At 39.0% G+C, this 27,263-nt stretch overlaps 1 protein-coding gene across 1 annotated transcript; it reads left to right on the top strand.

Annotated features, from left to right (window-relative positions):
- cygb1 (cytoglobin 1) lies at positions 1–26,858 on the top strand. Its single transcript, XM_056452932.1, has 3 exons — positions 1–283; positions 23,196–23,427; positions 26,688–26,858. Exons 1-3 carry the CDS (start codon positions 150–152, stop codon positions 26,844–26,846), a joined length of 525 nt encoding a protein of 174 aa, XP_056308907.1. The 5' UTR covers positions 1–149; the 3' UTR covers positions 26,847–26,858.
- The last annotated feature ends 405 nt before the right edge of the window (positions 26,859–27,263 follow it).

Raw genomic sequence — 27,263 nt, 5'->3', positions numbered from 1 at the left:
AGGATCTCCTTCATTCAGCAGTAACTCTCCATCAGACTCTTGGAGAATAAAGAGCCCAGCGCTCAGATCTTCCCTCTCTCTCTCTCTCTCTCAGTGTGTGTGTGTGTGCGCGTGTGTGTGTGCGTGTGTGTCAGCAAGCGAGCGTCCGGATGGAGCGAGACGGAGGAGTGCAGCTCACACAGAGTCCTGACTCTCTGACGGAGGACGATGTGTGTGTGATCCAGGACACATGGAAGCCCGTCTACGCGGAGCGAGATAACGCTGGAGTGGCTGTGCTGGTCAGGTATTTATTTACACACACACACACACACACTCACACACACACACACAGCAATCATTCACTACTACTGACATCATCAATCATCATCCTTTACTGCTTGCTCATATCAAAGTACAGCCCTCCTGTCAATATTGTTTTCTCATTCAGATATTTCCCACATGACGTTGAACAGATTCAGGAAATTTTCACAGTATTTCCTATAATATTTTTTCTTCTGGAGAAAGTCTGATTTGTTTTATTTCGGCTAGAATAAAAGCAGTTTTTATGTGTTTAAAACCATTTTAAGGTCAATATTATTAGCCCCTTTAAGCTATATTTGATTTGGATTGTCTACAGAACAAACCATCGTTATGCAATGACTTGCCTAATTACCATAACCTGCTTAATTAACCTAGTTAAACCATTAAATGTCACTTTAAGCTCAATAAAAACATCCAGTCAAATATTCTGTGCTGTCATCATGACAGATTAAAGACATCAGGGGTCCCACTTCATATTAAGTGTCCTTAATACAATGTACTTACTGTGTTCAGGATGTATTTGAGAACACTTGTGGTGCTCTTGAGTTGGAGTAGGGGAGGGTTATGAGCAGGTGTGGTGGTATGGGTAGATTAAGGTGTAAGGGATGGTCAACAGTGTATTTACATATGTATTTACAGAAATTAATTACAGATGTAATTACATACAGGTCTCTAATCAAGCATAAGTACACAGTAAACAGACGTATTTACACAATAAGTACATTGTAACTAATTGTTTATTTTGGTGTAAGTAAGGACACTTAATATAAAGTGGGACTGAAATCAATATTAGACATGAGGTATTAAAACTATTAAACAGAAATTGGGGAATAACATAAAGCAGGAGGGCGAATAATTCTGACTTCAGCTGTATGTTAGATCAAATACACTTTAGGGATCTAAAGATTCTGTTTTTTATTGAATGTGAAGGTTTCATTTGGTGTTTAAGGGTCTTTTTGGAACCAAAGATGTCAAAAAAGGGATCTGACATCTGAAGAGTCTGCTTTGGATTGCTTTTATTATTTTTATTGACGACAGTGGTGCTATTGTTGTTTTTAAACGTTTATTTACAGTTGAAGTCAGAATTATTAAATCCCTTGAATTATTCGCCTTCCAGTTTATTTTTTCCCCCAATTTCTGTTTAACGGATAGAAGATTTTTCCAACACATTTTTAATCATAATAGTTTTAATAACTCATCTCTAATAACTGATTTATTTTATCTTTGTCATGATGACAGTAAATAATATTAGACTAGATATTCTTCAAGACACTTCTAAACAGCTTAAAGTGACATTTAAAGGCTTAACTAGGTTAATTAGGTTAACTAGGCAGGTTAGGGTAATTAGGCAAGTTATTGTATAACGATGGTTTGTTCTGTAGACTATCGGAAAATATATAGCTTAAAGGGGCTAATAATATTGACCTTAAAATGGTGTTTAAAAAATTAAAAACTGCTTTTCTTCTAGCCGAAATAAAACAAATAAGACTTTCTCCAGAAGAAACAATATTATCAGACATACTGTGAACATTTCCTTGCTCTGTTAAACATCATTTGGGAAATATTTAAACAAGAGAAAAATGTCGAAGGGGTTTAATAATTCTGATTTCAACTGTGCTTTTTGCATTTTATAAAACTACAACAAAATATATAAGAAAAAAAGAACAATAATAATAGATCTCAAATACAACATAAAACACTAACCTATGACTGAACAACAGAACAAAGAAGGACAAATGCACAAGAAAGCAAAATATAATTTAGCTGGTCAGGTAATGCATACATAAAAGTAATTATAAAGTAACATTATTCTTATATTACCAGACAAATGCATGATCCTGACTGTAGTTTTATTGCCAAATAATAATTCGGGCACATTATTAAAAGCATTATAGATTATTCATTCATTCATTCATTCATTCATTTTCTTTTCAGTCAGTTGGCATTTCTGTGTGGAGTTTGCCTTTTCTCCCTGTGTTGGTGTAGGTTTCCTCCGGGTGCTTCGGTTTCCCCCACAAGTCCAAACACATGCACTATAAGTGAATTGAACTAAATTTACTGTTATGTATGAGTGTATGTGTGTGAATGTGACAATATTTGGGTGTTTCCCAGTACTGGATTGCAACTGCTTAAAACATGCTAGAATAGTTGGCAGTTCATTCCACTGTGGTGACCTCTGAAATAGAGACTAAGCCAAAGGAAAATGAATGAATGAATTGATCATATTTGGTTTTGGAAACATGCAAAAATCTCGAAAAATCTAAAAATGCTGGGTTGTTGGAACTCAATGTTGGGTTTATCTGTATTTGATACAATATTGGGTGAAAACATCCCAGCATCCCAGAGTTTTAGACATGTTTCCAATAAACATGTATGAGCAATTATTAATATTAAAACACACACACAAAAAATTCATTTAAGTTTAATTGGAAAACCAATAATCCAACATTTTCCCAGCACTGGGTTGTGGCTGGAAGGACATCTGCTGCATAAAACATATGCCAGAGTAGTTGGCGGTTCATTCCATTGTGGCGACCACTTATAAACCAGGGACTAAGCAAAAGGAAAATAAATGAATTAATAACCCAACATTGGGTTTGTCCATATTTGACCCAACAGTGGGTTATTACATCCCAGCAATTTTTTTTTTTTGAGTGTACGATGTATTACCACATTTGTTTCTTTGTTAAAACACATATTTTGTCTATTTACCGCTGTAAAACATTTAAAATGGGTAATTCTGTTTTTGGAAAAGTATCATGCTGTTCACGATTGATTTTGAACATGGTAATATACTATTATTTACAGTTTTAATACATGTTTTTTTAGTTTTTCTGGAACATTTACTACGGTTATATCATCGTTTTTTAGCTAAATAAATTGAATGGATTTTTGATATTTTTATGTACTAAGGTAATACAGCATTTATAGACATGTACCATGGTAATACCATGGGGTTTACTACATTTATAATCAGTAATTATGTAGCTTTTGGAAAACTATACCTTACCTTTAGACATTTACTATTGTAATGCATTCATAGTTCATAAATATTGTTGAAAAAGTACTATAGTAGTAATATATATATATATATATATATATATATATATATATATATATATATATATATATATATATATATATATATTCATTTTCCTTTAGCTTAATCCCTGTATTCATCAGTATACGCAGCTGCAACCCAGTACTCGGAAACACCCATACACACTTATTCACACTCATACACTACAGCCAATTTAGTTCAATCAATTCCCCTATAGTGCATGTGTTTGGACTGTGGGGGAAACCGGAGCACCCGGAGGAAACCCACGTCAACACGGGGAGAGCTTGCAAACTCCACACAGAAATGCCATTTGACCCAGCCGGGACTTGAACCAGCGACCATCTTGCTGTGAGGCGACAGTGCTAACCACTGCGCCACCGTGCTGCTCCAATATATAAATATATATGGGTTTTTTTATTCTGTATTTCACAACTATCATACTTTATTATGGTTGTTTGGAAATTTACCACAGTTTCATGCACCATACACACCACAGAAGTACCATGTTTTAGATTGTTTTTTAAATGTACCATGATAATACAAGATAATAAGTTTTTGGGTGTTTACATCATGTACACCATGCTTTGTCTTATTTAAATCATTTACTATGGTAATAATTTGTAGCTTTTGGAAATATAGCAAGGTAGCTTACCATACTTCATTAGACGTTCACTAAGAATATACTCAGATTTTTGAGATCTGTGGGAGTGCACTGACATTTCTGATTCTGGTCCTCGGATAAATACATAAATAAGCATTTTAATGGCTAATGATATATGTTTGCGTGACAAAACCATCATTTCAACATGGTATTTCCACAGTAAAAGTTAAATAAGCAGACAGATGATGTTAATAAATGGACAGAAACTGGAGTTTCTGAAGAGCGAGACTCAGATCTCCATTGGGTTCACACTGAGATTGTATTTAAAGGTACAGTTCACCTATAATCGAACATTTCCTGTTAATTCACTCACCCACAGGTCATCAAAGATTTGACTTTTGTTCTTCAGTCAAATATTAAAGCTGAATCTGTAGTTCTTGGTGATTGATATAATGGCAGTGAATGGTGACCGGTTTTTGAGATTAAAAATAAACACATACAAACGAGTACAAATCAAGAGTCATGGCTCCTGATGACACACTGAAGTCTTGTGAAGCCAAATGATCAGTGATTAGCTTTAACCCACTGGTCAAACAGATCTCGGTGTATGTATGAATGTAGTCCAAATGTAGTCCTGTCGCTTTAATGACTAATGCAATATCTCATTGACCAGGCTGTGGATTGAAGCTAATAATATTGTAAATAATGTTCAATTTCTTACACGGACTGATCATTTGGCTTCACAAGACCTCAGTGTGTCATCAGGAGCCTTAACTATTGATTTGGACTTGTTTGTATGTGTTTATTTATAATCTCAAAAACCAGTCACCATTCACTGCCATTATATCAATCACCAATGACCTCAGACAATAAGTTACCCACATCTTGGATGACCCGCTGGTGAATAAATAAACAGGAAGTATTTTTGGGTGAACTATACCTTTAATACCTATAAATACTCAAATTCAGCATTGATAAAAAGGCAGTATTTACTTCATGTGTTGCGGACGCTCATCTGAAGGCTGCAGGTTCAGTCTTAATGATGAAAACACTGGAGGACAGTCGCACTATGGTGACCCCACATCACATCACATGGAAGTTGTGAAAACAAAGCCCACTGGTGCTGCTTATGCTGCCAGAAATAAAGCTGTATAATGCACAGGACGGAAAGAGAAGAGCTTAAATTGGGTGCAGGAGGATTGTGGGTAGGGCTGAGGTGTGAGCGCTGGGATTTGATGAGCAATACTGACCTTAAAGGCCTGCTGGCATCTGCAGCTGCTAGTTTTCCTGCTTTCAGAGTGCTTCACACACACACTTGTACAGCTATCTTTATGCGGACTTTCCATAGTCATAATGATGTTTGTACTGTACAGACTGTATATTGCGTCCTCTTCTCTAACTCTACCCCTAAATCATTTTACATTTTCAAAACACTTCATTCTGTCTGATTTATGAGCCGTTTTCCTCACGAGGGCCAAAAATGTCCCCATAAGGTCAAAATTTAGTGGTATTGCTATACGTGCGGGGACATTTGGTCCCCATAATGTAAGGAATACAAGGTCCACACACACAGAAACACATTTTCACACAGAAACACACAAATCAAGCTTAAAAATCTCAAATGTTTTGGTCTTAAAAAAAAAAAACAACTGAAAATATGAATTTAAAAAGATGCAAAAAAATGAAATAAATTGAATCGACAAATAAATCTACCTTCATTTAAAATGTCAAATACAGACAAACCCAACAGTGGGTTAAAATATTAATTTAAATGTATTTGAAAAACATTAAGTGGCCAGTTGTTTGACCATATTTTACCCAACACTGGGTTAAATCCCCCCAGTAATTATTTTAGAGCATCGCATTCTAAAGACGTCAACAGAAACAAAAAAAATCAATTAAAAATGACTAAAAACACAGTCAAAATGTACTGGTATTGCTATACTTGTGGGGACATTTGGTCCCCACAATGTGAGGAATACAAGTTTCGACCACACATTACAGACAAACCCACAATCAGAGACACAAATCAAGAAACGCCAATGTTAGCAACACTAAAACCTTAATTCAATTCAAAATGTTATTGCGAAATTATATGAAAATTTAAAAAGACGAAGCATCAATAATAAAAACAATTGACAAATAAAGGCTGATTTATACTTCTGCGTCAATCGCACGTGTATGGTCGCATATTCCTCGCTGCTGCTGATGCGGCCGCTAGTGCACACCTCTCAAAAAATGTAACTACACTTCGCAACGACGCATAGTGCAACCTCTGTGATTGGTGGCCTTGGTAACTGTGACGAGTGTTGGCGGTGCTGAGAGCCGCGCGAGCCTGTTGAAGCGAGTGTTTACAAGTGTCGAGTCCTGTGAAGGAGCTCCAGATGGAAACTTTTGTTGTGTGTTTACCTTATGATTAAAGTTGTTGCACGTCCGCCGGTTGCTGCCTCTAAATGAGCGAGTGACGTTCAAAAAAAACAAAACACCAGCGAAGAAACTCGACACAGAGGGACATAATAACCTACTGCCAGCTAGTGTTACGGAACACAAACAGCATTCAGAAGTATAAATGCACGACTACACGCAAGGTTTGCGCCGTGGGTCAGGCCGATCACTCGATGCAGAAGTATAAATCAGCCTTTAGTCTACCTACACTAAAAATGCTGGGTTGTTTAAACCCAACACTTGGTCAAATATGCACAAACCCAGCGGGTGGGTTATAATTTTACATTTAAATTTATTTGAAAAACATTAAGTAGCATTAAGTTGGTTGTCCACATTTCACCCAACACTGGGTTAAATCCACCCAGTAATTATTTTAGAGTGTCGCCATCTAAACAGGTAAACAGAAACAAAACAAAAAAAATCAATTAAAAATGACAACAACAAAAAAACGTAAACATATAATACAAAATAAAAGCTCATTCCTAAATATTTATTCATCAATAAGTGATTGCAGCTCGTAGTGTTTTGATATTAATAATTGATCATACTTAGGATACCAAACATTTTAATAGTTTGAAATAATATAATGTATAACAAATAATATCTAGAGGAAATAAGTCTGTAAATGTACTGACAGTTTATTACAAGGTTTTTGTAGTGTAAAGCACCAGACAACACCATATACCTGCCAACATTTGTGTCTGGGAATCCGGGAGAAGCGGGGGTGGGCGGAGCGGAGATGGTTGTTTCGGGGGTGAGGTATCTGAATAACACAGATGAGAATCGGGTTAGTATACTATACTGTTAACTATACTGTGTTACTTAGTTAACTATACTGTGGTTTTTGTAACTGTACTATGGAGCAGGTTTCGGGCGGCCGCTGCGATCGGATACCATACCAATGTTGGCGAACCGGGGGTTTTACAGACCGTACCAAAAAGCTGAGGATGAGGGGGTGAAGTTACAGGAGTTTTCCAGGAGAAATAACAAAAACGGGAGGGTGGCGGGAGATGGGTCTGAAATACGGGAGACTTCCAGGAAAAACGGGAGTGTTGGCAGGTATGCATACAACACCAACCCAGACAATATATCACTTTAAACTATTATAATTGTTCATAAAAGTCACTTTTCATGATTAAAAGTTGTTGGAAGAACAGGATCAAGGTCCCATAATGCAATTCAAAAGCAGAAATAAACATAAAAACATGAATTACAAAATACAGAACGTTTTCGGACACATATTTTTACAGTGCACATTAAATCACAGAAATCCTTCTGGGTTGATTTATCTTACAGCCACATTTGTAAATCTGCAAAAATAACTATGAAAGATGGACCCGCCTTCGAGATCATAATAAAGCTGGATTAAATAAATCAAGAACATTACATGGAAGCGAATCCATTAATTATAAAACCTATTAAGCTTCGTTTGCGTGACATCTAGCATGCACTCGACAATTAGACTCATAAAATGGATTTAATGCTGTAATTTACTGCTTTTACTGTTGCTTATATTGAGGAATGTGCTGAAACTGAGCTCATATTTCTTCATTTCTGACCCGCGCAGTGCTAGCAGAGAGAGATAACAGCTCTGAGGATCACACCTGAAGGCCTGCTATCCAGATTTATAATTAAACTCTTTCAGCGTGTGAAATTAGATTCGTTTCTCAGAGGAGTCGGTGGCGTTTTAAGTGGCCATTGTATTTCTCTCTCAGAGAGGCTTTAATTTAGCAGGTCAGATGTTATCGTCCTTTTCTCAGCTAGTTTTATTCAAACGCTGAAGCTCTGCATGACACACTTTTCATGGCTAGTGACAAAAAGCTGCAGATTTCAGCCAAACATCTCAGTCTCCGACAACAGCTGAAGTGTTAGACAGTTTTTCGGGATTCGGGAGCCAAAAACAGTCCAGGAAAACTCAAAATGTCTAGCTGTACCAACCTCTGATGCTGATTTGTTCAGCTGCTTTCTTGTTCTGTGCAAAACTGTAAATGTAACTATAGCCATAAATATATACCAAACCATAAAAATATAACAAACCTTATTTATAATGTTAGTTTTAAAATTGCCAAATACCATAAGCTACGTACAACTACAAAAAAAAACTAATATTAAAATAGCCAAAATGCCGAATGCAAACGTAAAAAAAATATTTAAAAAATGTAATGAAATGTTTTTGTATGGAGCAAAAACACATAAAATAAAAAAAATCAAGTGACATAAACACCCTTTAAATGTACGCTGAACACCAACTCTCATCACATTCATATAGACAGAGAGTTTTTGACCCCATTAGGTTAGGTTAGGTTACTTTATTTATACCCAAAGGTAGATTTGGTTTGCAGTCAAGAGTCCTCATCTCACAACAGTGCCACACAAAGGAACTCACACAGTAACAGCAACAAATAAACATTAGGACATTAAAACACTTATAAAGTATAAATGAATAATCACTTCAAGTGTCCAACCCCCCCCCCCCCCCCCCCGAAAATAAATGTTTTAAACGACACACATTAAGATGAGCAGATACTCAATCTGCTCTTATCCCTGCTAGGTTTGGACATGTGAAGACGAGTCTCTCCTGTGGGTGTTTATAGATTACTCTCTGTTTAATGGGATGTTTGACTTTTGGAGGAGGTGAAACAAGGGTCGAGGGGCTCACGGGGTCAACATCACCCCACTAGTGCTGGATGTCTTCAGTGGAGTGAGTTTCCACAGTTTGCTTACTCCTCTAAAGTAAAGGAGTAAAGTAAAGAGAAAGTAAAGAGGCTGAATGGAGGAGGCTCGTTCTTTATCCTCGCGCTGCAGATGCTCTGTTTAACTGTTTTCTCACTAGTGAAGCGTTCAGTTTTCTCCTCTTACAAAGCCCGCCATGTAAATAGCAAATGCGCCATGGCGCGACACAGCTGACTCTTAAAGGGAATGAGAGAAGAGACTCAGATTGGTTTAATGCACGTTATAAAGTATAAATGAATAATCATTTCAAGTGTAACCCCCCCCCCCCAAATAAATGTTTTAAACGATCGAAAATATACGGGTCACCGAAATACCTCTGCTTTAGTCTATGCCTTATTTAAATATCTAATGGCTGCTGGTATGAAACTATTTGTGTATCGTTTCGTTCTACAGCTTAATACTAGAAACCTGCGACCAGAAGGAAGGAGCTGAAACTCTGAGTGTAGGTTTCATGATTCTATCATGATTGATTGCTTTATGTTTTATCGTGCGCTGACATATGAATCTGCAAGATTAAGTGCTTGATAGCTCAAACATTAGTTACGACACACATTAAGATGAGCAGATACTCAATCTGCTCTTATCCCTGCTAGGTTTGGACATGTAAGGACGAGTGTCTCCTGTGGGTGTTTATAGATTACTCTCTGTTTAATGGGTTGTTTGACTTTTGGAGGAGGTGAAACAAGGGTCGAGGGGCTCACGGGGTCAACATCACCCCACTAGTGCTGGGTCATCTGCTCTAATAGACAACAATAAGGCCATTCTCTTCACATCAAGCAAGACAGAAACCTTTGAGGATGAATATATATCAGTAAAGGGATAATTCACCATATAATTTCAATTCAGTCATTATTTACTCATCCTCCGCTTGTTCCAAACCTGTTTGAGTTTCTGTTGAACACAAAGGAAGATATACTGAAGAATGCTGGAAAAACAGCCATTGACTTCTATAGTATTTAGTATTTTTCGATAATACGAATATATATTTTCGATATATAGGTTTTTATAGTATTATATGAGCTGCGTCTCATTTCAGAGGCTGCATCCTCCGAAAGATGCATTCGAAGGCGCCAAAAAGAAGACCGTCTCATTTCAAAAAAATTCGAAGACTCCTTTAAATGCAGTCTCCAAATGCGTCCTTCATTTCCCAGGTAATGAAGGATACAACTGGAGGATCCTTTGTGAACTTAAACGTCGCCAAGATTAATTGCGCTCTGATAACAGCAGGACATTTTTAAAAGAAAACTCCAGATTACCATTTTAAATATATGAATTAGGTTTTATTTTACTTGGATATCTAAACAAAAAGACTAAAAGATTATGAAATGTCTTACTAAAAAGTGATTTTCTAGACTGTTTACATTTTTTTATGTGTACCCGTCTTTCTGATGAGACGTTAATCCGAGGTCCTGACTCTCTGTGGTCATTCAAAATCCTAGGATGTCCTTTGGGGGGGGGTTTAACCCCAGCTCCCTGGCCAAATTGGCCCACTGGCCTCTGTCCATCATGGCATCCTAACCATCCCCATATCATAATTGGCTTCATCACTGTGTGCGTGTGCGGTCTGGTGCAATATGGCTGCCGTCAATTGGATGCTGCACACTGGTCGTGAATGACGAGATTCCTCCCAAAAAATGTGTAAAGTGCTTTGAGTGTCCAGAAAAGCGCTATATTAATGTGAGGAATTATTATTATTATTATTATTATTATTAATATATATGAATCAAAGAAAAATGTTTTGTTTGGAAAGTAAAATCAAGTTGACATCAGAACTCCATGTCCAACGTCCAACCTAAAATCAACCAAATATCAATGTCTAATGGTGTTACAGCTTGACGTTGTGTGGACGTTACCACCATGACATCTATCAGATGTTGGATTTTGGTTGCCATACCTGACGAATAAATGTCAGTGTTTAACGTCAATATGACGTTGGTTTAAGATGTTAGCTCGATGTTGGATTTTAATCACTTTCCAACACAATCTAAAATTAACCAAATATCATATATAAATGTCATTTGATGTTGTTATTGGTGATCAAAATAATGTTGTCCTTAGATGCTGGCTAGATGCTGAATTTTGGTCAACTGACCTCACAACCTAAATCTAACCTAATATTAACGTCTAATGACGTTGTGTGCCTGCTGGGCAATCACTAAATGCACTACAGAATGTTACGTTTACACACACATGCACAAATGACATGTAAATGCATCAGCTTTTAACAGTGTGATACTCACTACTCGCTACTCTTGAGTACTTTTGAAAGGTCTACTTTTTACTTTGAGTAATATTCACATCAGACACTTTTACTCTACTCGTACTACATTTGTAGGCAAGTAATGCTACTTTTACTTGAGTATGCTTTTTCAATACTCTTAACACCACTCACATAATTGGAAAAAATTTTTTTGTTTGTTTTGTTGTAATTTTACTATTTCTTTACAGAATTTGTAATAGAAAAATCTAAACAATAAAACTTTCAATGATTTCATGTGCTGATGACCGTTAAACAGGTCATAACTGTCTTGTGAAAAAGGTCCATTGGAGTCCATTTTTAAAAAATTCACCTTCAAATTCATCTTTCTCGTCTCAGATTTCTTTTAGTTTATTCAAATATGAGTCACAGTGAGGATTGGAAATTTCTTTTTGTCACTCTCTAATTCAGACAATTTGGCAACAGCCAGCTTATGTTGGGGGCTGTTTTTTTATTCCCATTGACTTCCATTATAATTACATTTTCTGATTGCAAAGCCATGACAGCATATAACACATACATACATAGGGCTCTAACATACACCCGGTGCAATAAGGCACAAGACGTGTTTGGCGTGATTTATTGCTATTTTCAGACCAGCACAACCCTAATTTTTCACAAGGTTGTTTAAAAACCAAATCCATTTGCACCACTTTGTGGACTCAAGGGTGTGCCAGACTAAAAAGGAGGAGTGTTAACGCACATTGTTGGCGCGCTGCTATTTTGAGGAACTGAAATAGACCGCGCCATTGACCAACTAAAAGCTGCTCTAAAGTCCAGTGCAGAACACGTTAGTTATGCGCCTATGCGGGTCCAAATGCTTAATACACACAGGATGTGCAGCAATACACAAATATCTTTACATATTAAAAAAAATAAAGGATTAAAATGTTACAAAAATATATTATTTTCTACATAAATATTGAAAAACCACTGCCTCCATGCCTTCTTCATCTCGGGGGGCTATTTTCAGCTTATTCATGACAATTTGCATTTGTATATTGTTATTATTATTAGTAGTATTATTTATTATATGCAAATATTTATATTTGTTTTATTAAAAACTAGTTTAGATTTGTCCACCTGTCGGGTTTTGGACCATAGGAGGCATACAAATAGGACGAGTGATTGGATATAACTCAGTTTTTTGACCACACTTCATTATTATTGTTTATTTATTCCTCTGCTGGAGATTAGAACTGAATTTAGAAATAGTTTTGAAACAAATATCTGCGCTTAACAAACTAAATTAAATATGTAGGCTAATGGATGTCTTCAGTGGAGTGAGTTTCCACCGTTTGCTTACTCCACCAAAGTAAAGGAGTAAAGTAAAGAGAAAGTAAAGAGGCTGAATGGAGGAGGCTCGTTCTTTATCCTCGCGCTGCAGATGCTCTGTTTAACTGTTTTCTAGTGCTTCTAGTGAAGCGTTCAGTTTTCTCCTCTTACAAAGTCCGCCATGTAAATAGCAAATGCGCCATGGCGCGACACAGCTGACTCTTAAAGGGAATGAGAGAAGAGACTCAGATTGGTTTAATGCATGTTATGCTCAAAACACACCCAGAACTCATTAAGAGAATGAGCACAACCCTGTTAGATCATTCACCACGGCGCAGAGTGTATTATTCCATCCTTTAAATAGCAAAAGTGGATTCAGACATGTCCTTAATGCTTTTGCACCATGCTTCTTTAGACTCTGTGCCTAGATCGTTGAAATAGAGCCCCTACACACACTCCATATAAAACATTTTTGCACTGTAACTGATGATCAACACTAAAAATCACACGTTACCTCTTTCCAACAGGGAAAACCAGCAACAATCTAGAATGCATGATTATATGGTGTCACAAAATAAGATTTGACACCAAAAATCATTCCATTTGCTGAAACACAGAGAAATCTGTGGCTAAATTAAGACTCTAAATCATCCCAGAGTGAATGAAAACATCCCCAACAGCACACAAGGGTTAAATTACACACTGATGAAAACCTGAAGTAAACAGATATTAGTGAAACTGTGTAAGAAGATTTACGATTATTAAAATCTACAGGCACAAACTGATCAAATGTAACAAAAGAAATACAGAAGTACATTGTGGAGGTTTTCTTTACAGTAGACAACAAGGAAAAACACCCAAAATCTTCAACGATGAAACTGTAGATGCACAGACACGATGGCAGCGATCTGTGTGCTTAACGGAAGAGATGTGCCAAAACACACACAATCATAAGAAGACACACTGTGCTGAAACTCAGAGCGGCAGGATTTATGATGCTCAGCCTGTTATCAGTAGGAGAAATCATCATGCGTGAGGAGTGTAGATGAAAACACATGATCTCCGAGGCGGATCTGACCCGCGGCCCTCAAACACACATCAGATCAACTGTGTTAAAGGAAAAGTTCACTCTAACATGAAAAATCACCCTTTACTTGTTTCAAACCTTTACGAGTTTATTACTTCTGTTGAACACAAAAGAAGATACTTCGAAAAATGTTGGAAAACTGTAACCATTGACTTGCATATTATTTGTTATTTCTAATATGGAAGTCAGTGTGGTTTTTAGAATTCTTCAAAATATCTTAAAGGTACGCTATAATGAAAATCTGGGTATACCAAGGCATAGTCGAATAATAAAAGATCAGTATATGGAAATGGGCATACTGTGAGCCTCAGACACCACTGTTTCTTCGTTCTCATGTAAATTCCACAAGTGTAAAACCCCGGTGGACACTGGGCCAATCAGAGGACAAAACAAACTGACTAGACTCACAGGCCATGACCTCCGCATTTGCATGTATGTCTACTTTAGGTCATTCATCCAGACCTGATCCAGAGGTCATCAAGAGAGCACGGCTCATATATGCAGCTCTGAGAGCATAAAGAAAGCTCTGAAATCATTAATATGGACGCCTCAGGCTGCGTTTGATAAGCCAAATGTTTTACAAAAGTCATAGTTTCCCTCGTTTAGTTATTGTAAGCGTATATTTCACATACTATGTATGTGGGACTTTTATTTCGAAACGCGAGCCCCAAATTGTTTACAGTGCGTTACTGGGCAGTGACAGCACAAGACTCTTCAAACTCGCCTCAGGACGCAAAATGCAAGATTAAGAGATTATTAATTTGTTTATCTCCACTCTGAAGTGGCATAAGGTATGTTTAGTTACACCTTTTGTGTAATTGATTGTGTTTATTGTTGAATTTGATGCGGATGTTTCAACAAACACATGTAGACTGCTGAATCATGTCAAATAACTTAGCTCAACTGTTATCTGTTTGTGCAGAGGTTGATAATAATTCCTGGTTGTGTTTTCTTTGGCTAAAGCTTTAAAATACAATGCGATACATTTCTATCACTCTCTTTAGTCAAGTTTAATTATTATCAGTGGTGTAAAGTAACAAATTACAAAAACTCAAATCACAGTAATTGAGTAGTTTTTCTCAGGAATTGTAATTTACTGAGTAGTTTTAATAATGTGTACTTTTACTTTCTCTTGAGTACATTGAGTACTGCAGAATTGGTACTTTTACTCCACTACTTTCCTTTAACCTGCAGTCACTACTTTATTTTTTCTTGTCTATGGGGATTAGAAAAATCAGTCCTACGAGTCCAATCAAATCACACATAGAAGGTAAATCGCATCATAATGAGCTACCTCAAGACATGGGCGATTTATAATAGCAGCAAACTGTTTGGAAGTATTCAAAGTGTCCAGGAAGATCCAAAATCTCTACACGCATTGACCCAGAGACTGTATAGATGCATGTCACTGATGAGAAGATGACAGATGTTTACTGTATGATGATTGAAATGGCCTTAAACACCCAGCAGGCACAAGAGACATCAACATGATGTCAGATTGATGTTGTACCCCAACGTCATGGGGACGTTGCATTTTGTTTGGAAATGAAAATTGGGTTGACGTCAGAACACAATGTCAGGCTTACGTCAATATCCAACGACCAACCTAAAATCAACCAAATATCAACGTCTAATGATGTTCCAGCTTGACGTTGTGTGGACGTTACCACTATGACGTTTATCAGACGTTGGATTTTGGTTGCCATACCTGATGACTAAATGTCAGTATTTGACATCAATATGACGTTAGTTTAAGAAGTTGGCTCGACTTTAAATTTTGGTTACTTTCTAACACAAGCTAAAATCAACCAAATATCAACTTCATTTGACGTCGTTATTGGACATCAAAATAACATTGTCGTTAGATGTTGGCTAGACATTAAACTTTGGTCACCTGACCTCACAACCTAAATTTAACCTAATATTAACGTCTTATAAAGTTGTGTGCCTGCTGGGCAATAACTAAATGCACTACAGAATGTTACGTTTACACACACATCTACAAATTACAAATACATCAGATTTTCACAGCATAATACTCACTACTCTTGAGTACATTTGAAAGAGCTACTTTTTACTCATACTTTGAGTAATATTCACAACAGATACTTTTACTCTACTCGCACTACATTTGTAGGCAAGTAATGCTACTTTTACTTGAGTATGATTTTTTAGTACTCTTTCCATCACTGATTATTTTCAGGCCTTTATCCACAACAGATCTGGTGAGCCAAATAGATTAACGTTACTCTGATTGGGTTTACATTTGTCCTTGCTCAGCTTACATCATGCTCTGTGTGTGTGTGTGGGTGTGTGTGTGTGTGTGTGTGTGTGTGTGGGTGTGTCTTTCAGAGTGGAGCTCATTAATATTCACGACACAAACCATATATGGTCAATCATGCACCTTCTGATTGTATGAGTATTTTATGTAGTAATAAATGAGCATTTAATATTGTTTGTGGTGTTTTCTTGAACTTACAGAGGCCATAAACCGACTCTGTAGATATCAGAGAAGAATTTAACTTATTAAACCAGTAGCACGTTACAATAACAGTACATCAATAATGATCTATTAAAATGTAAACTAAGCATTACTTTATTATGGTCTAATGATGAGTTAATGCATGCGCTAATCATGAATTAACCCTAACTACAACAAGAGTCACATGAGTTCATGTTTGAACAACGGCTACCTTAATTACTTGCTACTACATGTCGTTAATGAATGTATTAATTAACATTTAAGTTTAAGCTAAATGTAACCAACATGAACTCATGACATGTTAATGTATAATTATGACTTTACTTGGAGGGGCACAACATCATTAACTCATCCTGACCTACTCATAAACTCCTGTGTTTAACTGTTTGTGTTAATGTTTTTGTTTTGTGTTAACTTTTTTATCTTCCCCATGGTGACAGTCAGTGCATAATATTCTGCTAGCTATTTTGCAGGATAGTTGAAGTCTATAGTCTTTAAAGTGTCATTTAAAGACTTAACTAGGTTATGTTAACTAGGAAATTAGGACAGTTATTGAATAACTGGATTGTTGTGTTGACAATCAAATTATATACAGTAAATATTTCTTAAAAAAGCTAATAACACTGACCTTAAAATAGTTTAAAAAAACTGCTTTTAATTCAAGAAAACACTATAAGAAATAGGACTTATTATGACTCCAGAAGTGTTTTATAGGAAATACTGTGAAAATCTCCTTGGTTTGTTAAAGATCACCTGGAAAACATTATTTTAAATTAACGAGAGGGCAAAAAATGACTTCAACTGCATATGTTATAGTCTGAGATCTGATCCGGCACCTCATTTTACCGATCCCCCTCCTCACATGGCTCTTCACTTTCTTCCGCGACACCCCCCTCGCCGCTCTTCACTTTCTTCCGCGACACCCCCCTCCTCGCTCTTCACTTTCGTCCACGACACCCCCCTTCTCGCTCTTCACTTTCGTCCACGACACCCTCCTTCTCGCTCTTCACTTTCTTCCGCGACACCCCCCTCGCCGCTCTTCACTTTCTTCCGCGACACCCCCCTCCTCGCTCTTCACTTTCGTCCACGACACCCCCCTTCTCGCTCTTCACTTTCGTCCACGACACCCTCCTTCTCGCTCTTCACTTTCTTCCGCGACACCCCCCTCGCTGCTCTTCACTTTCGTCCACGACACCCCCCTCCTCGCTCTTTACTTTCGTCCGTAACACCCCCCTCCTCGCTCTTTACTTTCGTCCGCGACACCCCTCTCCTCGCTCTTCACTTTCGTCCGCGACACCCCCCTCCTCGCTCTTCACTTTCGTCCGCGACACCCCCCTCCCTGCTCTTTACTTTCGTCCACGACACCCCTCTCCTCGCTCTTCACTTTCGTCCACGACACCCCCCTCCCCGCTCTTCACTTTCGTCCGCGACACCCCCCTCCTCGCTCTTCACTTTCGTCCGCGACACCCCCCTCCCTGCTCTTTACTTTCGTCCACGACACCCCTCTCCTCGCTCTTCACTTTCGTCCGCGACACCCCCCTCCCTGCTCTTTACTTTCGTCCACGACACCCCTCTCCTCGCTCTTCACTTTCGTCCACGACACCCCCCTCCCCGCTCTTCACTTTCGTCCGCGACACCCCTCTCCTCGCTCTTCACTTTCGTCCGCGACACCCCCCTCCTCGCTCTTCACTTTCGTCCGCGACACCCCTCTCCTCGCTCTTCACTTTCGTCCGCGACACCCCTCTCCTCGCTCTTCACTTTCGTCCGCGACACCCCCCTCCTCGCTCTTCACTTTCGTCCGCGACACCCCTCTCCTCGCTCTTCACTTTCGTCCGCGACACCCCCCTCCTCGCTCTTCACTTTCGTCCGCGACACCCCCCTCCCTGCTCTTTACTTTCGTCCACGACACCCCCCTCCCCGCTCTTCTTCACTTTCGTCCGCGACACCCACCTCCCCAACCCTCTTCACTTTCGTCCGCTCTTCACTTTCGTCCACGACACCCCCCTCCCCACTCTTCTTCACTTTTGTCCGCGACACCCACCTCCCCAACCCTCTTCACTTTCGTCCGCGACACCCCTCTCCTCGCTCTTCACTTTTGTCCGCGACACCCCCCTCCCCGCTCTTTACTTTCGTCCGCGACACCCCTCTCCTCGCTCTTCACTTTCGTCCGCGACACCCCCCTCCCTGCTCTTTACTTTCGTCCGCGACACCCCTCTCCTCGCTCTTCACTTTCGTCCACGACACCCCCCTCCCCGCTCTTCTTCACTTTCGTCTGCGACACCCCCCTCCCCGCTCTTCACTTTTGTCCACGACACCCCCCTCCTCGCTCTTCACTTTCGTCCACGACACCCCCCTCCCCAACCCTCTTCACTTTCGTCCGCTCTTCACTTTCGTCCACGACACCCCCCTCCCCGCTCTTCTTCACTTTCGTCCGCGACACCCACCTTCCCAACCCTCTTCACTTTCGTCTGCTCTTCACTTTCGTCTACTCTTCACTTTTGTCCACAACACCCCCTCCCTACTCTTCACTTTCGTCCACAACACCATCTCCCTACTCTTCACTTTCGTCCACAACACCCCCTCCCTACTCTTCACTTTCGTCCACAACACCCCCTCCCTACTCTTCACTTTCGTCCACAACACCCCCTCCCTACTCTTCACTTTCATCCGCGACACCCGACCTAATTGTTTAAGTAGTTAAGTAGCTCTGGTCTAGAACCACCACTGGGTTGCAATAGCTCTCTTCAAACCCTTTTCAACATCTTTCTGAATGAAACGCCTACTTTATTACAACCAATCAGCTCACAGTAAAAAAAAAAACAAGCCACACCCACTGTTTACATATTTAATATTGCGTTTCTCTAGGAACCGCATCACGATATGAAATAAAAAATTACGACCGCAGCTTTCAGTTCCTGCAGACTTTAACCAGAGAGCACGAGCACGCATACACACACACACACACACACACACACTTGTATTCTGTGCAGAATCCGGAAAGTCAGACAGATTTGGAACAAGCACATTATTTTTAGTTGAGCTGTGGCTTTAAATCTTATCAGAGAGTCAGATGACAGAAGCTCTTGTATCTGCAGTTCGTGCACACATGAATTGAAAAGACTTGTGTTGTTCTTCTGTCAGGTTAATAAACATATTTTCTGTGCTCTCAGGACCATGTCATATTTCAGATTTTCTTTTTTAGTAAAAACACACTGCAAACACACACACACATACACACACTACAACACACACAATGCACAAACAGAGAGAACACACAAACATACATTAACACACAGATACACACACACATACATACACAGAACACATTTACAGACAGACAATGTACACACACACACACACACACACATGCATAGATAATCACAACACACGAATAAACACACACAGCACACAAACTCATAAATTCCGTCTAAACTGGAATGACGTTGTTAGCTTACCTGTCTGTATATTGAACTTTATTTTATGAAGAAAAACATTTACATGTGTAGTGAATCGCTGTCGTGTTTGTGTGAAAAGACAGAAGAAGCAGAGTCTGAGCGTAAAGGAGAACTTCAAGGGTTAAAGCTGTAAACATGAACTTGAGCTCAACTGCTGCCAGCTCACGTTCATCACAGGAGAGTTTACTGCCCAGAGCGGCGCTGGTTAAATATTACAGCAGGATTATCTGAAGAACGCTTATCTGTTCAAACATACTTTCACACACACACGCACACACACACACACACACACGCACACACACACAAATACAGTTGAAGTCAGAATTATTCGCTCTCCTGTGAATTTTTCCTCTCCAAATATTTCCCAAATGATGTTTCACAGAGCAAGAGTTTTGCACAGAGATTGTCATTTCACATCTAATGGAACCTGTAGTTGGTTTCATTGTTAAACGCTTATTGAAACTGAATGTTTCATTGAAATATTGTGATTAATCAGATTTAGTTTAAGTGTACACACTGGCACCTGACGGAGGGAGGACAATGCAGAGACTTTGGTGAGCGAATCAAGGCAAAGGCAGATTCTGTCATGTAAAATGTAATGTGTGTATTTATATGTGTATGGCCATACACTCAAAGTGCCTCACAATCATGGGGGGTGGGGGTGGGGGGGTCATTTGTGTGTGTATATATATATATATATATATATATATATATATATATATATATATATATATATATATATATATATATATATATATATATATATATATATATATATATATATATATATTGCTATTAATTATTAAACTATATGGTATTGAAATATATTATTAATTAATCCTCTCTTCACAGGATTTATTAAGGTAAATAAATAGTCAGGCAGTAGTCAAAGGGCGTTCGGGTGGTTTGAAAGACCTAAAATTGGATTAATAATTTTTTTATTTAGTTTTTTTTTATTTTTCAAATGGGCGATGCAGTGGTGCAGTAGTTAGTGCTGTCGCCTCACAGCAAGAAGGTCGCTAGTTCGAGCTGGGTCAGTTGGTGTTTCTGTGCGTTCCTGGTGCTCAGGTTTCCACCACAGTCCAAACACATGCGGTACAGGTGAATTGGGAAGGCTAAATTGTCCGTAGTGTATGAGTGTGAGTGAGTGTATATGGATGTTTCCCAGAGATGGGTTGTGGCTGGAAGGGCATCCGCTGCGTAAAAACGTGCTGGACAAGTTGGCGGTTCATTTGCGATATCCACATCCAGTTTTATGTAATTTGGGGTGTTTCATTTTTAATTTGTCGACTTTAACTGCAGTTTGGCACTTTCACTTTCATTCAGGAACATTTCATGCATGCCCCCATGACAAACGAGATATTGGATGCGAGGATGAACTGCTGGAAGAGTGTAGTTTTAATGGAATTTGATGTCGCACGCTGAATGGCAGATAAAAACCTCAGCATTTTGTGATGCAGGAGTCTGTGGTCTTCACTGACTCGGTAGGTGCAGAGAATAGTGTCAGACAGGCATGTGTGTAGAGACTATTCTGTCGCAAAACGCAGCGAAACGTCCTACACGATGATAATAGTTTGATTGTGGTGTTTACATGTCTGTACTGCACTTAAATAATGCCACTAATATCAGCATACTCCACACGTCTTAATTCCATTTCTCTGTAGTTCGCTTATAACCTTAATCAAATTAAAGTAATCAAAAATCGCTGTTTACATGGTAGACTCTTAATCAGAGTGTTGTCTTAATCGTATTAAAATTAAATTATTGGTGTCCATGTAAACCTACTCCGTGATCACGCAATGCAGAAGTATAAACCAACCTTTATACAATGACTTGTCTAATTACTTTAACTTACCTACTGAACCTAGTTAAGCCTTTAAGGGTGCTTTCACACCTGTAGATTGATTGTTTTGTTCCTAAACAGGGATTCAAATTGTTACAGTTTGGTCTTTGTTTTTGGTGCGGTTAGCTTTCACACGGCAAAGTTTCTAAATGGACCAAAAGAGCTAAAACAAGTCATGTGTGAGTAAACTCTCCTCACATTGCTCAGAGTTTTACGGTTTATTTTGCAGAGTCCCGCTCAGCTGTCATGCGTCCTTATTTTAATTTATGGCAGTGAGCAATAAGTAGGCCACACGAAATCTGCGCACACAGATTTTTAGGCCATTATTGATTCTGTGTATTTACTCGTGTAAATGTGTGTAAATTTATATTTATTCAGTTTTTTTATTCATTTCAGTAATATTATTGACTAGTATGAAAATATTGATATGATTTATTTACAATACAGTTTGTAAAGTCATATTTTCTGTCTTTTAGTAGATATATCATATGAGAGACTTGCCTTTTTTTATCAAATAAAGTGGATCTAATTGGATTTGAATTGTAAGCATTAAATAAAAGTTAAAAAGGTATGACTTTTTATTTCATATATTAAGGTTTTAGTTATGATACTCCCAAAATCATTCTGCATAAATACATTTTTACCAGATTTTTACAAAAATTCTGCGCAGAAATAGCAAAAAATGTCCGCAGATTCCATCTGGCCCTAGCAATAAGTAAGACTTAATAAGCAAAAAGCTGCGCTTTCATTTTGAATGGTGACACCCACAGACATCGTCACCAGATATAACTCAGAGGTAAGACTTTCTCATACAGAGCCCTTGGCTAGAATTATGCATTATAGAGAGTAATAACAAATAAACCAAGACTGCTGTTTGGTCAATTTTCTTAACAGCTCTCAATAATAGTTAGCATACTTTCACTTTCATATTTGACATGAAATGCACATTTACTGGTAGGAATGACAACTCACCCTACTCATAATTCTCTCTTCATATAGCCGTGTGCCTATTACATATGTATAATACACTGTGATATAGCCGGGCTCGGATCGTTTTGCTTTCTCACTACTGTTGATCTGCTCCAGAGTTTGTTTCAATCAAGCCGAGACCACCTCATTCAGGCGATCTCAGACTAATTGCTTTGGCATGTGTAGCTCCCTGGTTCAATAAAGGATTGACTCTTTCACTGGTGTTTTCCCATGATTGTTTTTCAATCCGAGTGCGGTTGCTGGATTCGCATATGCCGAATGAACCATGCTAACTGGGGAAACGTGCCAGGTTCCAGAACAAAAGTCTAGGTGTGAAAGCACCCTAAATGTCACGTTAAGCTGAATATTAGTGTCTTGAAGAATATCTAGTCAAATATTATTTACTGTCATCATGGCAAAGATAAAAGAAATACGTTATTAGAGATGAGTTATTAAAACTGTTATGTTCAGAAATGTGTTTAAAAAATCTTTCTGTTAAACAGAAATTGGGGAAAAATATTCAGGAGGGTGAATTATTTTAATTAAAGTTGCAAACGTTTGAATTTTGTGTGCCTGAATGCTCGACCTTGCAGATTCTGCGATGTTATATTGCGGATGCGCACATTGCGATATCGATGTTCAAACGATACACATTGCTCAACCTTAACCGAATGTTTGTTTCTCCAGGTTTTTCACGAACTTCCCGTCGGCGAAGCAGTATTTCGAGCATTTCCGTGAGCTGCAGGACCCGGCGGAGATGCAGCAGAACGCGCAGCTGAAGAAACACGGCCAGCGAGTTTTGAACGCCCTCAACACACTGGTGGAAAACCTGCGCGACGCTGACAAAATCAACACCATCTTCAACCAGATGGGGAAATCACATGCGCTGCGCCACAAGGTGGACCCCGTTTATTTCAAAGTGAGTACGAGGAAACGTCAGAACGTACTTTTACTGGTCTGGGAGCAAAATTGGTTAATTTATGGAGCCTTTTCACATGTTTGGGTTCCCCAGTGGTGGAATTCGTCATAGTTTGGGTAAACTTAGAGCGCAGTGAATGGGATAATTCCATGATGGTGTTATCAAGACTTTCAGAAAAGGAGATAAATAGTCTGAGACTGATAACGGCAGCCAGAAGACCACACAATAATGTCAGATTTACTGTCCTGCACCCATAGACTCTACATTATAAACACCTCACACAAGCAGGTAATTCGTTTTTTGTAATTTGATGCAAAGGTTATATAATAAATACATATAAATACATACACAAATACAGCTGTTAAGCTGCTTTGAAACAATCTGCATTGAGATAATAAAATAAAGATGAATTGAATTGTTTACCACTCTAATATTCAATTGAATTCAACTCACCTTTATTTTCTATAGCGCTTTTACAATGTAGAGTCACATAGAAGATTATAGTGAATTAAAACAGTGTCAGTTCAGTAATATGGCTGTGTACACATCATTCTCACACACATTACTGTCCAAAGACAGCTCTTAGCTCTTGCTAAAGTTGATTTTGCATGATAGCAGCCCTTTAAGCGTTGATAATCTGTTGTTAAACCATACAGAGACACAGGAGGCAAAAGGTTTCCTGAGGGAAAAGCTGAACACAGTGTTCTTGCAGACTCCAGAATGACATTCAGTACAGCAGTTTTAATTGTTTCCAAAAGATCTCTCTTATACACACCGAGGCATCTGTGACACACTGAAGCATGCTGAAACTGTGCTGAATTATTGATATTTCTTATTTTTAGCTTTTAAGCTGTGACATAACCTAGCAATCACTCTGAAACCGCCTAGCAACAAACCTAGTAGATGCAAAGCAACACCTTAGCAACCACCTATAACCTCATGGCAACCACAGATAATATCACAGAAGCCATTTGCAACACCACAGTATAGTGTATAGAAACAGTTTAGGAGCCACTCTGAGCACCCTAGTGTGGCAATATAAATTTATATAATCTAGTTCCACATTAGCAATAATCTATATATAACTGAAAAGTTATATTATTTGGGTTTTAGGGTGTGACAGACATTAACATCTCTTGGTTGCCTGAGCCCTGACTGTCTCCAAAGTAATGCAAATTGTCAGTTTCACAGCACATCTGTGTCTATTGTCGAACAAACGGTGACTGGTCGGATGGGTTCTGTCTCCAGAACATCATGTGCACACTCTGTTTTCATGCTAAAATGTATCGTGAATGTGTACTTATATGCTGATGAGATCGGGGCTGGAAAGGCAATTTACCCTGCTGACAACAACACTTCATTTGCATGCTTTTTTTTAGACTGTCCCCACCTACCTGTGTCAATGTCTGTAAAATATATATATAAACTGAGTGTCTGATGTATCAGTCAAGAGTTCTTTTGATGACGCCACAGCGACGCTGAGTTCTTCTTATTAAAGGATTCTGCTTTGAAGATACCCGAAAGTTTCTCCCTGGTTTTTTGGCTCGTCTTAGAATTTCACAACAGTTTTGGTGCTGTGAGCTGGACAGAGAAATTCACAACACTAGCAACAACACAACAGCATGACAACCACTTAGCAACAGTCTCACAATCCTGCAGAAAACCTTGGCAACAGCTTACGTGCCACTCTGAACAACCTAGCAACAACACAATACCATGGCAACCATAGAGCAACAGCCTCACAAATCCCTCTGAAAACCTTAGTAACAGCTTGCAAGCCACTCTGAGCAACCTAGCAACAACACAACACCATGGCAACCACATAGCAACAGTCACAGAACCCTTACAGAAAACCTTAGCAACAGCTGACAAACCACTCTGAGCAACCTAGCAACAACACAACACCATGGCAACCACACAGCAACAGTCACAGAACCCCTCAAAAACCTTATCAACAGTATAGGTGCCACTCTGAGCAACCTAGCAACAACATAACACCATAACAACCACATAGCAACAGTCTCACAACCCCTCTGAAAACCTCAGCAACAGCTTACAAGCCACTCTGTGTGACCTAGCAACAACACAACACCAAGGCAACCACATAGCAACAGTCACAGAACCCCTCTGAAAACCTTAGCAACAGCTTACAAACCACTCTGAGCAACCTAGCAACAACACACCACCTTGACAACCCCATAGCAACAGTCTCACAGCCCCTCTGAAAACCTCAGCAACAGCTTACAAGCCACTCTGTGTGACCTAGCAACAACACAACACCAAGGCAACCACATAGCAACAGTCACAGAACCCCTCTGAAAACCTTAGCAACAGCTTACAAACCACTCTGCGCAACCTAGCAACAACACACCACCTTGACAACCACATAGCAACAGTCTCACAGCCCCTCTGAAAACCTTAGCAACAGCTGACAAACCACTCTGAGCAAACTAGCAACAACACACCACATGTGTTGCAACAACACAGGTCCTAGCAACAACACACCACATTGATAACCAAATAGCAACCCCTCTGAAAACCTTTTCATCAGTTTAAGACCAACTCTGAGCACCCTGAGCACCCTAGCAACAACACAACACCACGGCAACCACACAACAGTCACAGAACCCCTTAAAAACCTTATCAACAGTGTAGGAGCCACTCTGTACAACCTAGCAACAACACCATAACAACCACATAGCAACAGTCTCACAGCCCCTCTGAAAACCTCAGCAACAGCTTACAAGCCACTCTGAGCAACCTAGCAACCACTTAGCAACAGTCTCATAACCCCTCAGAAAACCTTGACAACCGCTTATGAGTTACTCCATAGTAGCAACCACACAGAATCTGCCACTATGCTGAAACATAGGCAATAGTAGCTCCGCCTTCCTCTATAAATAGCACAAGCTCATTTGCATTTAAAGCGACAGTCACCAAAACGCCACAATTAAAAGGGTCAGTTTCAAAGAGTTATAAGACATTATCTATGTGGTATTTTGAGCTGAAACTTCACACACACACACACACACACACACACACTAGCAACATCAGAGACTTATTTGACATCTTCTGACAGGGCCACAGTAGCCCTTTTATAGCCAGAATAGCCCACAATAGCCTCAATAACTTGTTTTACTGGCTTGAATCTAAAAATGGTCACATTAGTCGAATGTTAAATGTAAAAAAGTGGCAGGCCGTAGAACCCCATCAGAGCTACGCAATAAAAGTTCATCTTTTATTATCCTCTCACTGTGCAGATTCTGGCCGGAGTGATCCTGGAGGTGCTGGTGGAGGCCTTCCCACAATGCTTCAGTCCAGCAGAAGTGCAGAGCTCCTGGTCTAAGCTGATGGGGATCCTGTACTGGCAGATGAACCGTGTGTATGCTGAGGTTGGCTGGGAGAACAGCAAAAAGTGAAATAAACAACAACACGTATGCATCACTACACTGTAAACAAACACTGTTAAATGAGCAGTTTTCCATATTTTGTGATTGATGGTTTTGCTTTTTTATTTATGCATTTAAATTGCATTATAGGACCTTGATCTTGAACTTTTAACCTTAAAAGTGACTTTTCTGAACATGTTTAATAGTTTGCAGTGTTATATTATCTGTGTTGGTGTTGTATATTACACTACAAACACCTTGTAATAAACTGCAGCCCATTTTCCGTTCTTTTACAGGCTTATTTCTCTAGATATTATTATTTATTATACATTATATTATTATTTCAAGCAACTAAAATGTCACTGAAAGTCAATTTAGAGTTTAACTTTCAACATCTAAAGTCGACAAAGCAGAGATCAACATCCCATAATGCAATTCACAACCGTA

This window comes from Danio aesculapii, chromosome 3 (genome assembly GCF_903798145.1).
Source record: "Danio aesculapii chromosome 3, fDanAes4.1, whole genome shotgun sequence".
Classification (NCBI taxonomy): Eukaryota; Metazoa; Chordata; class Actinopteri; order Cypriniformes; family Danionidae; genus Danio; species Danio aesculapii.
The sequence above is the reverse complement of the archived record's forward strand: the minus strand, read 5'-3'. Positions and strand labels throughout refer to the sequence as shown.